Source organism: Leucopleurus acutus, assembly GCF_964270905.1.
Source record: "Leucopleurus acutus genome assembly, chromosome: 19".
NCBI lineage: Eukaryota > Metazoa > Chordata > Mammalia > Artiodactyla > Delphinidae > Leucopleurus > Leucopleurus acutus.
In genome coordinates, this window is record NC_139161.1 from 9,643,681 (window position 1) to 9,661,897 (window position 18,217).

The 18,217-nt window shown below is 50.7% G+C and overlaps 1 protein-coding gene across 1 annotated transcript in view; it reads right to left on the reverse strand.

Annotated features, from left to right (window-relative positions):
- Positions 1-1,621: 1,621 nt before the first annotated feature.
- TIMP2 (TIMP metallopeptidase inhibitor 2) overlaps positions 1,622-18,217 on the reverse strand; it is a 52,136-nt gene continuing 35,540 nt past the window's right edge. The window contains exons 2-5 of the mRNA XM_082860890.1: positions 15,922-16,022; positions 13,753-13,861; positions 5,898-6,022; positions 1,622-4,566 (exon numbers count right to left, since the gene is read on the reverse strand). Of these exons, the coding sequence (XP_082717016.1) occupies positions 4,369-4,566; positions 5,898-6,022; positions 13,753-13,861; positions 15,922-16,022 (533 nt within the window). The 3' untranslated portion in view covers positions 1,622-4,368. The remainder of the gene's footprint in view (positions 4,567-5,897; positions 6,023-13,752; positions 13,862-15,921; positions 16,023-18,217) is intronic.

An 18,217-nucleotide genomic window follows, 5' to 3' on the forward strand; every position in this document is an offset into this window, starting at 1 on the left:
GACCCCAAATGTGGTCTGCAGGTTGGGACGGGCACCAATGCCAAGTAAGGTCATTTGTATGACACAGAAAGTGTTTGTATTATTCAATATTATTCTAATACGCCTCTGAACCATTTCCCCCATAGATCTCATCACATGGAAAGAACAATCCAGATGTTCCTGCAGTGGATGGCATTTAATGCTTTGTCTCACTAACTCTTTACTGCCTCATGAGGCAGCTATGAGTTTGTTCTTGCTGATTAGGGATCTGCTACAGAAAATGGCAAACATGAATCTTCCAGCTTGTCCCTGGAATAACAAATTCTACAAATGGGCCAGAGGGTGGTCATGTGTTCGAACATACCATGAACGGACTTTCATATGGTGACTCGCAGTGATATGAGACTCGGTTAAAGTTTAAATGATGATGGGGGGACTTCCCTGGTGGCGCAGTGGTTAAGAATCCGCCTGCCAATGCAGGGGACACGTGTTTGATCCCTGGTCCGGGAAGATTCCACATGCTGCGGAGCAACTAAGCCCATGCGCCACAACTATTGAAGCCCCTGTGCCTAGAACCTGTGCTCCGCAACACGAGAAGCCACCGCAATGAGAAGCCCGTGTACCGCAATGAAGAATAGCCCCCATTCACAGCAACTAGAGAAAGCCCGCAGGCAGCAACGAAGACCCAACACAGCCAAAAATAAATAAGTAAATAAGTTAATAAAAAGAATGATGATGGGACCATTTTTCCCAGCTTGGGGGGGAGAGAAGGGAGGGGGGGCAGGGGGCAGGGGAAGGGACTTGAGGGAGCGACTGCAATGTAGGGACCTTATTTGGATCCTGATTGAAAACAACAAACTATAAAAAAAAATTTACGAGACCATCAGAGATGTCTGAACACTGACTAGATCTTCCATGACATTCATGGATTCTAATTATGTTTTCAAGGTGTGATAAAAGTATTTCGGAAATGTTTTTAAAATAGTTTTTGTTTTGGGACTTCCCTGGTGGTCCAGCGGCTAAGACTCCACGCTCCCAATGCAGGGGGCCCAGGTTGCAATCCCTGGTCAGGGAACTAGATCCCACACGCCACAACTAAAGATCCCATGTGCCGCAACTAAGACCCGGCACAGCCAAGTCAAAAAATAAATATTAAAAGGATAGTTCTTGTTTTTTTAGAGATATGTACTGAAACATTTACAGATAAAACTGTTTGACATCTGGAATCTTCCCTTACTGATAATCTCGGGCAGGGTGGTTGGGGGAGTGGGTACAGGAAGAGAAGAAAGACAGTGGGTTCATTGTGGACGATGCAAGATGGTTGCAGGGCTCTGCTTTCATGTGTGAGTGTGTGTGTGTGTGTGTGTGTGTGTGTGTGTGTGTGTGTGTGTGTGTGTGTGAAGTGCTCCGTAACAGAAAGGGAGAAGTATGTGCTGAATGAAGGGGCCCCGTCCTGCCTCTTGGCCAGTTTAAGAAACCATATTCCCTGTCGTCTGCCCCACTCTCTGCCACATCCCACCTAGGCCTCTAAGCACCCAGGCCTGCTTCTCAGGGGATAAACCAACCCGCACCCTCCCGTGTTCCTAATCTAGAAAGCGGCAGCTCGGAACGTCAGACACGATCACACAGAGATAGCCAGCGCTCTCGTTGATAATACTGTTTATTGTCCACGGACCGAGCGGTCACTCGAGAATGACACAAGGCATCGGAGACATGCGCTGTCTGCTTGTCGACTTTCAACAACTCTCACGTGTTCCCAGCACAGGAAGGTCTCAGACTTCATATTCCAGCAAAATCACATTGCCCCAAAAGTAAAAAAAAAAAAAACAAACAAAAAAATCCAAACAAAAACGAACAAGATCAACAAAGCTTTAAATTACGGCGGCAAGTCCGATATTTCTTAATACTTATCAAGCCAAGATTTGGAAATAACTACAATGTAAACTTTATTTTAAATATTTTGAGTTGCTTGCAGAAGTATAGAGGGAGGAAAGAGCAGTGCTTAGAACATAACATATAAATTAAACAATGCTGAATGCAGCCTTCTTAAACTATATATATACGGCAACTATTTACCCTTGAGGGTATCTGAGTGGCTTCTCTCGGCCACCACCAGGTACTTCATCTTGACTTTTTTTTTCTGCTCAGCATGGCTACAAGACGGATGTGCGTAGACTGAATATAAAGGCCATCTTTTAGAACCAACCTACTCAAAGATTCTTTGCCTCGTAATAATTGGAACTGGAGAACAAAAGATGGGAGACGGAAAATCAACGATACTCAAGGAACTGAAGAAAAGGTCTGAAGGAATCACCATCATAGGCTAGCTACCGCGCCATTTCCACTCTGGGTCCACTGCTCCCACGATGCAGAAACCTTTGAAAAAAAAAGGTGCGAGTCTAACCCCTACCAAGGGTAATAAAAAATACAGCACAGGAATGATTACAACTGATGTCAGAAACAAACCAACACATTTAAAAAAATCAGCAGAAACAGGAGTAAATGTTACATATGATAACACCGTACAGGAAGCAGATGGGGGTGGGGTGTTATACTGATTGGAGGGTCTGGTGTTCTCGTATATACTGAAATCACAAGGACTGGTCCATTATGACATCTTACAAACTTTCTATCACTGTACAGCATGAAGACGCCCTTGGAGCGGGCCGGATTCCTGGAGAGTCCCCTAGTCTGCCCTAGAAAGGGAGTCATCAAAATCTGTGCTGACCAGGTCCCGGGTAGGCATGGGGGCTGCATGCCACTGGTGGGGGAGGTCAGGAGTCTTACAGGTGCTTTGGGGTCACCGCAGAATAGAGCAGGCTTAGAAGATGACTTTGGAAGAATTCTGCAGAAGGACCACTCCCAGGCTGACAGACTTCAGTTTCACTGTGTGTGTTTGCATATAGCGTGCATGATAAACTCAGAACAGTTTATCTTTAGAACACAAGTGGGAAGAAAAAGGAGATTATCTTTACTGTTGCTGAGAAATTTCTGCCTCTGCTAACTCCCAGTTTACTGGCATCAGGAAACCACCTTTAGGGAACAGATAGGTTCCCTAGTTCCCTATGAACTTTCTTAACCGAGAGATCTTCGTAATACAAGAAATATAAGCAGAGGTGGGTACACTTGTAATTTGGGTTCACATATTCTCTAAAAATTCATCTTTAGAAGAATGTCTCTTAAAGCTGGCCACAGAGTCCTGGAGGCCCAGAAAGCAATGAGAATTTTACTGACGCCACCTCCCTCCCAAATCCGTCCTTCCCTGGGGAGGACTTCATTCTACGCTGCGTTAACTTCACTCTCGGGAACCCCCGCATGGCACAGTGACAGTCAGTCTTTGAGGGAGGTCATACTCTAAACCTCTGGCACCTGCTTGGGGGCCTCTGAGGCGTGTTGGGGGACAGAGCGGGACCCAGCTTTTGATGTCCTCAGGATGTGCAGACGGCACAGCCAGCTCATGCCACCAGCCACACACAACCCCTCGCCAAGCAAATTCGCGCCCCTCCACCTAGATGCCGGAGGCCAGAAAGAGAAGCAGGGAGCGAGGGGCCTCAGCAGCTCAGTAAGGAACTACAAGGGCAGCCAAGCCCCGCCCCCGCAAATGTCTGCCCCAGGGCAGAACGTGGCAGGTTCCGCCAAGGGCTGGGGTGTGTTGGGGGCCAGGGATGGGAATCAAAGGACTTGGCTGGAGCTGAAGCTCCTTGTCCCTGCATCGCTACAAGGTCTGGGAGGGAGGCTCCCGATGGAATTCTGCAGATTAATACAATTAACTGGGGCTCCATTAAGAGCAAGCCACCGGTCCAGGGCTGCTCCCAGACACACAGAAGTCACAGGTACTGGGAGTCCGTGGTGGGCATGGGGGAGTCTGCGGGGGTACAGGGCACTTACAAGGGGCAGGGGCTGCCACCCTAGGGCCAGAGGTGGAAGCTGCAGGAACTGAGGGACATGCCCCTCTCAAGAGGAAAGGGACCTGGTAGGCCTGCTACACAGTCTGGCAACGACCCTCAAAAGTTTCTACAAAATGCACACTTCCAGGCTCTGCCCTGACCAGGCTAGGGGACCCTTAAGTCGCCGCCTGCTCAGCGTTTGTGACAGTGCCAAGGCTGGGCCTGGGAGGGAAGCCCAAGCGTCCTGCCCCTGCCCGCGCTCAAGGATGGGAGACCGAGTTGCGCAGTGTCCAGGCTGGCGGGTGGGGTATGGGACCCACCTCTGCCTCCAGACCCACAACGATGTTGAAAAGGAAAACGGGGGTGGGGAGGAGAATCACACTAATTTAGACCCACTTGGATGACTGTTTTATTCATGCTGTTTCCAGGAAGGGATGTCGGAGCTGGACCAGTCTGAACTCTTGGAGGCTTTCAATTGGCCACAGGGGTGCTGGTGGCCTGCTTACGGGTCCTCGATGTCCAGAAACTCCTGCTTGGGGGGTGCCGCTCCACGGTACCACGCACAGGAGCCGTCGCTTCTCTTGATGCAGGCGAAGAACTTGGCCTGGTGCCCGTTGATGCTCTTCTCCGTGACCCAGTCCATCCAGAGGCACTCGTCCGGAGAGGAGATGTAGCACGGGATCATGGGGCAGCGCGTGATCTAGGAAGGGGGACGCAGAGGTGGATTCGGTCAGGGACCAAGGCCACTCACGGGGGCATCTCCAGAACCTGGCAACGCACCTGGCGACGGTGCTCAAGGGCAGTTTGCAGAATGAATGACCAAGTGAGTGCACCAGGAAGGGAGGGAGCTGGGACTGGAGTCCAGCCTGCTCCATCAGGAGCCTTTCCTGAGCCCCATACTCTCCAAATGGTAGTAGGCAGCCTGCCCAAGGCGGGACAGTACACAGTCTCTGCACCCCCAGCAACTGCGAACGCTCCTCCACTTTGGGCCATCTGGTCTACCTTCTCTGAGCATAACAAACTGGCTTCAGCTCAGCCCTGCCCTCCTGGGAGTATAACAATAATAACAATAAAGGGTCTTGAATCTACTGGATAGGTTCAAATCAAATTAAAAGGACGTTGTCTTGCTCCCAAGCACGCATGGGTTTAGAGGGGATCGGCAAGTAGCATTTTGGCAAAAGAAGCTGAGTTCACAGGAAGGTGAACACCTTCAGGCCAAGCAAGGAAAAACGAGGAACTCGCTTCTTAACTTCATGTTGGGCACAGAGGAGTTCGCTGGACCTACGTGTAGCTGTAGGTCGGAATTCACGTTCTGAACAAGCTAAGGACAGGAGGGCCCATCTACCAGGATGGGCAGGAGGGCGGCACAAGCAGCGCCAACCGGCAGAGGCCAATCCCCGCAGCCTCACACAGGGCTGCGCTGGGCCAGCATCTTCGGGACCCAGACTCGCATCCTGTGCTGGGGCAGGGGGAGGGGCAGTGCTGATGTGTCAGCAGACAACAGGATGGGAGCCTGCGGGCCGTGGAGGAGATCTCACCTTCTACGGCTGCTTCTAAGCATTAGCGCCGCTGTAACTGTGTTTGGTGCAACCCCTGGGCTGCTTTTAAGAAGAGGGGCTGGGGCTTCAGCACACAGACCCCACATTTACACGGACCCACGCATGGAAATGGCTGGTATGTTGGCAAAAGCATAGCACCCGGGACACTCTTTCACAAGGCACACAATTCTCTGCCCTTGTACATTTGTAGAAAGATACTCCTAGGACCATGTTCTCCCCACGAAACTCCTCCTCCTAGAAGGCTTCCTTCCTAGAAGCCACAGGCCACATGGTCAGATTCCCCTCACCTCCCAAATGTCCCTGGCTGGACATCCTCACTTGTGGGTAGGCCACACCTCCCCAGAGCCCGGGCCTAAGTTGGGACCCCAAGGACTGAGAGGCCCAGGAAAGCCAGGGATCAAATCCCAGCAGTCCACCCACCTGGAGGAGGTGGTGGTGAGGCGAAGCGTGGGAGGAGGTAGTGGCGGCTTACCTTGCACTCACAGCCCATCTGGTACCTGTGGTTCAGGCTCTTCTTCTGGGTGGTGCTCAGGGTGTCCCAGGGCACGATGAAGTCGCAGAGGGTGATGTGCATCTTGCCGTTCCCCTCGGCCTTTCCTGAGTAGACAGGGGTCACCAAGCTCAGGACGAGTCCTGGGTTCTCATCCTTCTCCTGCATTTGGATGTGGCTTGGGCATAGGGAGGGTCAGTTCTGACAGTACCGTGTGCTGTGGGCTCAGTTGTGTCCCCTCCAAAATTCAGATGTTGAAGCCCTTACCCCTAGCACGTCAGGATGTGACTGAATTAGGAAAGAAGGCCTTTCAAGAATTGATTAAAATGAGGTCATTAGGGTGAATCCTAATCCAATAGGACTGGTGCCCTTATAAGAGGAAGAGATTAGACACAGACAGACAAAGAGGGACGACCATGTGGGGACACAGGGAGAAAGTGGCCATCCACAAGCCACAGAGAGAGGCCTCAGAAGAAACCAACCCTGCCAACATCTTGATCTTGGACTTCCAGACTCCAGAATTGTGAGAAAATAAATTTCTGTTGTTTAACCAGTCTGTGGTTTTTGTTATAGCAACCCGAGCACACTCATACACTGTGGAATATTTATTCTGAGTATAAAGAGAATGCAAGCTCACTGTAGAAAACTTAGAAAAGGTAGGAAATAATTTTTTTAAAAAATTTATTTATTTATTTATGGCTGTGTTGGGTCTTCGTTGCTGCGCACGGGCTTTCTTCACTGTGGTGCGCAGGCTCCTCGTTGTGGTGGCTTCTCTTGTTGCAGAGCACAGGGTCTAGGCACACAAGCTTCAGTAGTTGCAGCACGCAGGCTCAGTAGTTGTGTCTCACGGACTCTAGAGCGCAGGCTCCGTAGTTGTGGCATGCGGGCTTAGTTGCTCCATGGCATGTGGGATCTTCCCGGACCAGGGCTCGAACCCGTGTCCCCTGCACTGGCAGGTGGATTCTTAACCATTGCGCCACCAGGGAAGTCCGGTAGGAAATAATTTTTAAAAACTTCTCTCTTTTCATTACCTAGAGCTAAATTTTGATGCATTTCCTTCCAATATTCTTTTATGCACACGTATTCACACACACAAGATCATGTTGTACGTAGATTGTATTGTTTCCTGGTTTCTTTCCACCAAATATTTATTCCTAAGCATTTCCTCCATTTGATGTTGAACTTGTAATTCTGGGTTGTTCCGTTATGAACAGTAAAAATAGAATTTTATAAAATCAGAAATCTGCCCTGAATTCCTTTTATTGGGGATGATGAGACGCTGTGGTACCTTAGGCTCCTGACTCAGCCCCCTTCCTCCTTTTGTGAAGAGTTCTCATTGGTGACAGCCCGGGCATTAGCTGAGCAGGAGAAAAAGACAAGCCAGTGTATTCTGGTGACTGACAGAACCTAACGAGGGCCAGGGAGGTCGTCTAAAATCTTATCCCTCCTGCTACAATGGCACCTTGTCAAGAGGCACAGATACCCAGTGATGACACCAGAGCCTGGCAGAGAGCGACACGCGATTCCCTCAGAGGCAGAGAGGAGCCCCGGGCTGCACCCTGAGCACCTCGGCTTGACAAAGCTGCAGTGCATCTGACTTAATGATCTCAGGCATAGCTCTGGCCACGGACAATCTCCTAATAGAAACATAGCTCAGCGAAGCACTGATGCAGCTTGTCGTCAACCGTGCCCTGTCGGGAGGAAGTGAAACAGAAATCTATTGCCAGGGGAAAGATGAGATGGGCTGCCTGAGGCTGCGAGCGGCACCAGTGACATCCTTTGCCACCTGCCAATCCTTTGCTGGGCAGGTGGCAGGAAGCGGTCCCCAGGTATGAATTCTCATGCTCTTACCTCTTCTTTAAACACGCCTCTTACCTTCAGGAGCTCTATTTTTCTTTGTATCTGTTTAGAGTTGTATGACATTCCAGGTAAAGAAAGGTATCAAGGAGCAGAATGACTACTGCAGCATTCATTCTGATCCTAATAACTAAAAAAATATACGTCTGGGTGGCCTTAAACTTCAAAAATAGCTATTTTTTTTTCCTAGGCCTGTAGCAACTTTCTATGAGTTCAGAATAGATGAGGAGCAAAATGGACAGATGGCAAGTAACTCCTTCCCACAGCCTGGTTTCTTCTGGCATTTACTACCTTGCCCAGCCTGGTCATTCATCAGAGGCAGGCTGAGTTCTCAGTCTGGTCTCTCCCTCCAGACTTCCAGAGCAACTTCCACTGTGTCAGGTGACGGGCACCAATATCCCACTTCACATCGTTCTTTGCCTTTCTTACGTATCTTGTTCCTTAACCAGCTCATAAACACGAAGGGTAAGGGTTGTGTCTTAATCCTTTTTTATCCATAGTTCCTTGCACATAGTAATGGCTCAATAAAAGTCTGCTGACGATGGCGTGGGTATCTGTTCTAACAATGTGCTTCATTACCTTTTTCTTGCTGTCTTCCTCTTTAATCTTTTCACCACCAATTCAAACTTCCACAGAGGGCATAGAGATGAAATGGAAATTGTATAGTTTCATTGGTCCCAGTTACTGGGCTCACATGAGCTTTAACTGGCACGTGTAAATGGTGTAGCATCTCAGAATGTTAAAAGGCGGCCCCTTTCAGTAGAGGTAATTAAGACTTGGTTGGGCACGTGAGCATCTGTCTGCCTTGGAAAAAAAGCAAAGTCTTTCTTGGCTACAGAAAAACAGGAATTAATTAAAATTTGTAACTGAGGGTTGTATGTTTATTTTTCCTTCCGGAGGAGAGGACTGTAGAAGAAAATCACAGGGCCGATTCCATAACAGTTCCTAAACACAAGCGTCTCACGGAGCCAACTCAACATGTGAAGTTGAGTCATCAGCCCAGGAGGAGGTGGGCTGCCCCAGGCTATGTGGTCACTCCTGGGGCTGCAGCCAGTGCTGGCTGAGTGGTTTACTGTGCCCCGTGATTCTTGGTTAGCCCATTCCGACTCCAGGAAAACAAGATCTAGAGTCTGTTCTTCAGAAATTAAACAGATTTGTTCCAGAGCTGTCTCGCTGAGCCAGGGAAGGAAGTCAGATTAGAGAGGTCCCTCTGTAATGGGGTGAGTCAGCCGCCAGTGGAAGTGCCTTTTATTAATCTTATGTTCCACGGCCAGTTAGGGAACTAAAATGTGTCCCATGTCACTTGCTTGCTTCCAATACTAAATGTGAGGTAGTCAGGATGATAGGCACACAGTCACCACATGAATTCCCCTTCAAGTGTTTTTAATTTTTATTATAAGTGGAGCTACAATTTGGATGGTTTCATGTGTAGCAAGCTTCTGAAATGTGTGTGGCAATTACTTGTATAACTGTCTTCTCATTCAGCCTGGGGACAATTGAAAGGGCCTGTGGTAGGAGCAGCACAGGTCACATACATGTTACAAGTTAAATAGCACATATGAACGGCTGAGCTTCCGCGTGGGAAAAATATCAGTGTTATCACGAGTGACTTGAAATCGTGAGCCTTTCTGCATTTGACTCATGATGCTCCCTTCGGACCTGAAGTCCTTCCCTTTCAGAAAAGGGTCTGAGCACAACTGATTTTCCCTCCACGTCCCCCAAAAGCAAGAAAAGCAACCACCAGGAAAACAATCACCACGCGGCCACCACGTGGACCTCCGCTCTTGTCCTGGACCCACCTGCTAAGCAGCCCTGTGGTTTCCTTGCACTCTCGGGGTAAGCGGAACGGGGCAGGACTCAAGCCCCACGCTCCACGGAGACACTGCTGGGGCTCCTGACTGCTGGACATAAGCCATCTCCCCATCCTGCCCCAGGATCCGGCCAAAGGGCCCCATGGTCTGGACCACCCATCTCGTGGAATAAAGGGCGGTGCCCCGCTCCTCAGAATCTCGGGGCAAGAGGCAGGTCTGATTGACTGAGAAGGGCCCCAGGAGATGAAATAATGTCCAGAGGCTACTGACCTCGAGGGAGGTGACCAACCACGGCTGCTGGGGCTCAGCTCTCCTGAGTGTGTGCAGACTGGCTATTTGGCACCTCTGGAACAAAAGGTCTGCCTTGACCCAGAGGAGGGCAGGTTCTCAGTCCTGGCTGCACACTGGACTCTCCTAGGGAGCTTTACAAATGCGATGCCGGGGCCCCACCCCTGGAGATTCTGCTTGAATTGGTCTGGGGTGCCGCCCGGGCATCAGGATTTTTGCAAACTCCCTGTGGAATTCCAACGAGCAGTGCATGTGGAGGACTGCTGGGTTAGGCGTTGGGGCAGTGAGACTTCGAAACCTGGACCAATGATGGAAGAAGCAGAGTGTAACAGACCCAGGGGTCAGGTGGACCAGGGTCTAAATTCCGGCTGCACCATTGCACCACTCCCTGGCACTGTGACGCTGTCAGGGGTGTGCTGAGAAACGCCTGACCAGCAGCTCTCCTGGGAGGAAAAGCTCTGGTGTGTAGCGTTTGCCCTAATTCTGTGGTGTAAATACTCCCCCTCTGGCCAATTTCAAGCTGCCACCATGACATCAACCGAAGTTTAACAATCGGCTTGAAAGTGAAAGTGGGTCCAGGCACACACCACGGGACCTGGGAACACGGCTCCAGCCTCTACTCCTCAGTTTTCCTCATCTGTAAAATGGGGATAATAGCGGGTAGTGAGGATTAAATGGAACCCACATGGAAAGCATTTGGAGAACGTCAGTGCCAGGAAAAGGGCACTCCTATTTCTATTAACAGGGAGCTGGTGAAGCCTGATGTAGAGGCCTTTAAGACAGAGCCTCAGCGTGGGTAAGGATTCAGCTGGGCATGTCTGGAAGCAGGTCCTAGCCCACACGGAGGTCGCTTTTCCACCAGGAGCCGCCCACGACAGGATGCAGGCTCTCCCTCCTTGAATAAGGGCTTCGGCAGCTCTGCAGTTTGGCCAGACAGCCCTTAGAGGGCAGTGTGGAGACTCAGCAGGATGGCTGAGGCTCTCATTTTAAAGGGTGTTAGAGACAAGGACAAAAAAAGGACACAGAAAATCAGAAGCCTTTGATTGGCTAGGGCAATAAGGTCCCTGAACCAGGTGTGTCTCCGCCAGTGCCATTTCCTGTGCTACTGTGATGTCACAGTCAGGTTGTCAGCTCTCTGCATTGTGATTTTTGTCCTCATCCGCTTCTCTCCATCTGATATTATCTTTCCTACTGTAAAAACAGTAGATACTGCAAATGTGAAATGGTGCAGCTGTTTCGTAAAACAGTCTGTCAGTTCCTCAAATGGTGAAACACAGAGTCACCGTAGGTCCTGCAGTTCCACTCCTAAGTATCTACCCAAGAGAAATGAAAACACACGTCCAGGCAAAAACTTGCACACACATGTTCAGAGCAGCATTGCTCATAATAGACAAAAGGCAGAAACAACCCCAGTGAAATGCTGAATGGATACGAGAAATGCTGAATGGGTAGTACATCCATCCAGTGGAATATCATTCAGCCATAAAAAGGAGTGAAGTGCTGACACATGTTACAACATGAACAAAACATTAAAAACTTTAAAAAGCATTATGCTGAAAGAAGCCAGACACAAAGGACCATATGTTACATGATTCCATTCATAAGAAAGTCCAGAGTAAAGAAATCTACAAAGAAAGATTAGTGGTTGCTGCGAGCTGGGGTCAGGGGAGAGTGGGAGTTAGGAAGGTAATAGCTAAAAGGTATAGGGTTTCTTTTTGACTGTGCTGAAGGTTGCACACCTCTGTAAATATACCCAGACCCTTGAATTATACACTTTAAGTGGGTGAATTGTATGCTGTGTGAATTATATCTCAATATAGATGTTAAAAAATAATAGGTGCTCAAAATAAAACATTTAGGAAGTTCAGAAGGGCCTATAAAGGAAGGAAAAAAATCTCCCATTATCCCCAAGGAGAGGGACAAAATTCTTGAGGTATTGACAAAGAAACTCACGGAAGCAGGTGCTGGATGTGAGCATTTTGTGGAAGGGAGGGAGGTACTTGTCCAAGGAGAGATCCCAGAAGCCTCCTTGGCCCCACTGCACCTCCCTCCCTGCAGCACCGCCCTTGCACGGCCAAGGTCAGTACCTTCTCCCGACACTACATCTTCTGGGTCCTGGCACCTGCTAGGGTCTCTGCCTCTTTGTACCTTTTAAGCATTCACTCACTCTTCACATTTCCCCACGTGTGAAACTTATCTTACTTTCTTTAACTTCTTCTCCTGTCCCCCCGCGGGTGGGAACATGGGCTTCCTGACAGCAGGGCCCCAGGATCTCTCTTCCTGAACCTCCTGCCACGCCGAGCACAGAGCTAGGCACCTAGGGGCACCCGCTAAACATGTGTTGAAATGTGTGAATAACCGGGACGGAAGAAAATCCCCCAAATCATGGAGATTTGGATTTGGAATTCATTTTATGATTAAATTGGGATTTGGGGAACAAAATAGGATGTCGGTCTAGGGGAGGTGTCCTGTCTCTTCTTTTTTCTTAAGTTTGTGATCTGACTCCTACTTTCCCTAGAAGAGGGCAGTGAGGTTCCTTGGCTGACCCAGACAGCACCGGCCAGTATAGGGGCCACCAGCTGCAGATGGCCGTTCACATTTACATTTAAATCAACTGCAATGAAGTAAAATGAAAGCCCCAGCCCCTCAGTTGCACCAGCCGCAGCTCAAGCGCTCAGCAGCCGTGTGTGGTTCGTGGCGGCCATACCGGACAGCACGGGCATATAGCATTTATGGCATCACTGGAGGTTCTGTTAGACCGGGGGGCGGGGTCTCAACTCGGGGTGATTCTGCCCCTGCCCCGGGAACATCTGGTGATGTCGGAGACCCCACGACTGGGGGGAGGATGTTACAGCAATCAGTGGGTAGAAGCCAGGGATGTAGCTAAATGTCCTACATGCATAGGAAAAGCCCCCCAGCAAAGAATGATCTGGTCTCAAATGTCAATAGCGCTGATTGTGAGGACACCTGCTCTGGACTCTGGGGCGAAGCCTAGGTGGGTGGGCAGAGGAGGCAGTAGAAAGAAGTAAAGGGAAATCATTTTATGTAAGAATAAAAGAGTATAATTTTTAAAAGAGATGCAATGATAAACAAAATGTGGTCTATCCATACAACAGAGTATTATTCAGCCTTAAAAAAGGAGGAAATTCTGACATTTGCTGCAACATGGCTGACCCCTGAGAACATTATGCTCAGTGAAATCAGCCCATCACAAAAGGGCGAACGCTGTAGGATCCCACTTTTATGAGGTCCCTAGAGGAGTCAGATTCACCGAGACAGAAAGCAGAACGGAGATTGCCAGGGCTGGGGCGCGGGGGGCGTTTAACAGGCATGGAGTTTCAGTCTGGGAAGATGAAGGTTCTGGAGATGGATGGTGGCGATGGTTGTACAACAATGTGAACGTGCTTCACGCCACTGAACTGTACACCTAAGAATGGCTAAAATGGTCAATTTCATGTTATATATATTTTATCACAGTAAAAAAAGAGGGATACGATGAACAAAGCAGCAGGTGAGTAGAGAGCGTAATAATATCAAGAGATTGAAAATGAGGTTTCAACTCTCCTTCCCCGCCTCCTGTCCAGGCTTGAGCACTTCCAGTATCTCACCCCTTTGCGTGCACCTGACCTCAAATTTCCTATGAATACCGGTTTACTTTGTTCCTTCCCCTCAAGTCACACTGGTTCCACTAGTCTAACAAGGGGAATGTCTAGGACAGGAGAAAATTCACTAATTCTCTGACGGGAATTAGGCAGGGAATCCCCGAGACTTCTGAATAGCACTGCGTGTATCGTCAGGGCTCTGTCCCACTTTGAGCCGCCCTGCCTCCCCACCCCTGCACGGTCCCTAGGAACGTTCCATGCCCATATCCACATACACACCTGCAATGAGATACTCCTTCTTTCCTCCAATGTCCAGCGAGACCCCGCACACTGCGGAGGAGGGGGCCGTGTAGATAAACTCTATGTCCTTGTCAGGTCCCTTGAACATCTGGAAAGAGGAGGATGAGAAATGTAAACGAATTGGGCGGCACGGCCACGTTCCCATCCCGAACACGGCGGGGCGCCCCGACCTGCACCCGTGGTACTGCCAACATGGAAAAGGGGATGGAGATGTACCAGTAAGACAGATCAGAAGACGACCATTCCTAATGCACGGGATTCCCTGGAGACACTGATTTACTTCTTAGTGTGGCAGTTGTCACCAGGCTGGGCATGAGACTGTCATCCAGAAGGACCCGCCTCAGATAACACACCTGCTCTCCCTACCACCTGTGAGGTCATCTCAGCATCCCTGGGGAGGGGCTTATGTCTCTCCAGGTGATTCTGACACATCACGGAGTATCACCACTTTGTGTATTTCCAGGAATTTTACGCACTGGCTACTTGACGGGGACCAGAGTGGAGAGGCGCCTCTCAATTAGGATGTAACTCCTTGGGCAAGTGGAGTTTGACTTTTCAACTTGTGATTTTCTTACAGCCTCTTGGGAACAGACCTGCTGCCCAGGTGAAGGGGTGCATTGTTCCAGTGCCTGGGCAGGAATTGAGAAAGCCACAGCCAGGGAGCTCCTGCGGCCCCATCGGGGACAGTGACAGGCGGTGGCCTGAGTGTGGACTGAGAACTGCTCTCCACGCCAGTTTTGGGGGTGCAGGCTGCTGGAAGTCGGGTGAGCGGGGGTGGGGGTAATGGAAAGGGGAGCGCACGCATGCACCAGGACCACACAACAGAGGAGCCTAAACACGGCTGTAGATCACAGACACGCGGGCTCCACGATTCCACACGAACTGCATCAGGACTCTCGCTGTGGCTAAACCGAGATTAATAGCGTTGTTTGGTTTTGGGGGGAAGAGTTTCAACAAGCAAACTCAAATGGAACAGGGTCATCCCAATGTCACGACGAACCCGCTTTGCAAGAGCTACACCCCAACTCATGCCAAGAAAGGTTATCAATGACGTCTGTCACCAAAGGGCTGAAAGTGCTTCCTTGCTGTCAACACCTGCCTTTTCACGACCCCTCAATGAGGCGTGAGAGCAGAGATAACTGTCCTTCCCGCTTCATAAATAGAGATGTAGGCACTGGGTCACCTCTTTAAATGACATAGGCACAATGATTAAGCATTTCTTTGACCTTCTGGTAACATTTATGTTCTATTTTTTATTTTTGTAACAAAATTAAACATAGATGGCCACAACTACTACCCAGGTTGAAACGCTGTTCCTCCAGCTGGAGCCTAGAATCTTCTTCCCTCTTGTAGACCAAGTTAGTTATTGTCAACATCAGCACTGGTCCTGTCTTCCCAACCTCCCCCGCACGTCCTCCCCTCTCTCCCTCCCTCCCAAATATGGGCTCCTCGCCATATGACCTCGAACACAGCCACCATTCTGAAAACCTAACAAATGCGACCACCCCCTCGGTCTGCAGCCCCCAGTGCCTCCCGTCCCTCCCCTCCCCCAGCGAAGCATCTTCTCCGTCACCGGCCAGGCTGCCACGTCCATTTCCTTCTCAACTCCCCTCTCTCAGGAAGTTGTCCCAGCACACCTGTCCACAGGAGTCCTCCTCTGTCCAAATCCCCCCTCCTCTTAGAGCATAAAGCTAACCAGGCAGGACTAGAGTCCACCCGCAGTTTGGGGGAATCAGGTCACCTGCTCTCACATTGGTCGTGGGCTCCCAGAGGCGACAGCCAAGTTCCCACTGCCTCTGAACCTGCCATGGAGAGGTGAAGAGGCACTCACAGAACGTTCCACAGATGCTGTGAACTTGGTAACTTAAGGCTGAGGCTCACGAAGATGATGCAGTTCTGAAATAACCTAGCTGGTGGGAACAGACCACGCCCACACCACTTCTCAGCGTTTACGGATTAAGGAAAATCAGATCCACTTGTGGCTTGACGCCCTCGTTCCTAGCTGTCTGCCTCAGAGGTGGATGGACCGAGTCCTAGGGACCCAGTGGTGCACTGAGATGGTGGGCCAGCCCCGCCCGGTCCCCGGCCCTGCTCCCAAAGCTCCCACAGCTCTGCCCAATGGAGCAACGTAGGGACAGTGGCCGTTACCTTTATTTGCTTGATCTCATACTGAATCCGTTTGATGGGGTTGCCGTAGATGTCATTCCCGGAGTCCACCTCCTTCTCGCTGACGGCTTTGGCCCTGATCACTGCAAAACAAAGACAGAGAGGTGAGCAGAGTCCCCGAAAGACTGTCTTGGCTCTAAGGAGGGGGCAAGGGGCAGCAGGGAGGTGGGAGGTGAGGGGCAAGATGACCCCAGCCCTGGGTACAGCATCGGACTCCATCCCGAGGGGGAGACCAGGAGTGAAGCTAGAGCCCTCTGTCGACAGGGCGCCAGAGCAGAAGCTCTCATCCCTCACGACAGGGGGCTGCTGGGGCCGTCACTGATTTGAACAGCAGCTCGCTGTTGATGTCACGCTTGAGTACTCTGGGGCTTTTCTTCTTTCTCCCCAGTGTGTATGTATCTGCGGCTGGGGAAGCAGATAAGCACACTGACTGGTTTGCAGTCCTGATCACGCAGTTAAGGATGGTGAGAGTCCCCACCCCCCATAGCCAACCGGCAATCAGGCTCTCTTGGGCTGAAGGCTGAGGGGGAGTTACCTACCTACGAGGGGCCCCATCACATTTAGGTTGGGGGTCTTCCATCTAAAAGGTCTATCTTGTCAGCCTCCTAATCTGTCCTCAACGTGTCCCTGAGAGATGTCGCAGGGATGATTCTCTGTAATAACACATATTCTATCAGAGGCACGGCAGAGGAAGGTTGAACATTTTAACTGTTGAACGGGGGGAGGAGACATTCGAGAGCAACTCTAGCAGACATAAGGGACAGATGCCGAGGAAAAAGGTCAAACAGAAAGAAGGATGATCCTGGAACGTGACACGAGATGAAGGAGAGGGGAAGAGGTCAGGCTGGGAAGGTTCCGGAATGTTCCCTGGGGCCTGAGGCTGCTCGAGAGCCATGCACCCCAGGGCTTCCTCGTAGCAATTAAGCCCAGACTCTGCTCCAACCATAACCTGACGGGGCGCGGATCAGCGGTTCACCCTGTCACGGGCAGAGCCCTCCCTTTTTTCATTTTGAGGCTTATCAGCTGGTGGCACGGCCTGTTTTAATGGCTTTAAAAGCTTTGTCCTGGGCTTCCCTGGTGCAGTGGTTGAGAGTCCGCCTGCCGATGCAGGGGACGTGGGTTCGTGCCCCGGTCTGGGAAGATCCCACATGCCGCGGAGCGGCTGGGCCCGTGAGCCATGGCCGCTGAGCCTGCGTGTCCGGAGCCTGTGCTCCACAACGGGAGAGGCAACAACAGTGAGAGGCCCGCGTACCGCAAAAAAAAAAAAAAAAAAAAAAACAGCTTTGTCTTCCAAGATTCGGCTGTTCAGGGTCATGCTGGATGAGGGTCACGTGAGTGTGGGTGTGAGCAAAATAAAGAAACAAGGAGCAGACAGGCTCAGAGGCACCTCCCACCTCCACTCCCCAATGGGCAGCTGGAATCTCAGAGCCCCCAGGCAGGGCTGTCTTTTCCCATAGAGCAGGGAGGCCCAGGCATGCGGATCCCCATCTGTGCCCATCCCCCTGGACCCTTGAAATGCGCTGTGGATCCCAGCCTGGCACCAGAGTTCCACGCCACAGCCCCAGCGCCCCACCCAGGCCCAAACCCATCCTTATTTTTCCTTCTGTCGGCGCTGAGTCATGACTGGCCAAGGCCACAGGTTCCTGTTTCCCAGGCTGAGCCTGGCCCCAACCTACAAAGCCACATCTAGGAAATGCCACCCTAGAACAGAGGGCCTTGCCCTTGGTAGCTGGTCAACCGGATCCCAGCGTCTCCTCCCACCCCCCACCCATCCTCCCTCCGCAGCACATGTTATCTTTTCTCAGTCATGTCCCGTGCAGTTCTAACATCTTTTTCAGCCGCACACTGCCCTCGTCTAAAACAGAAGACCCTGTGCAGCCTGGCGCCAGCCAGTGACTATTTCGGCTGCCGTGGTGGCCCCCCACTCTTGCTGTTCCACCAGTCCATAATAATCCCTGAATCTGAACCTGCTCAGGGGTGTCCATACCTCTAGACAGGCAAGTTTCTTCTGCCTTGAATGCCATCTCCCTCTCTCTGCTTGGAGAACGTCCATTCATCCTTCAAGACCCAGCTGAAATAGCCCTTCCCCATCTTCCCTCAGGGAAATCCTGTCCTCCCGCAGCACTTGGTATATTCCGCAACTCTCATCCACTCTGCTATAAACATCTGTACCCATCTGCTCAGGGCCCTGGGAGCTTCTAACAGACAGAAGCTATGCTCTAAACACAGAACAGTTAGGGCTCACTATTTGCTGAGCTGACCCTGAGATACTTGGACG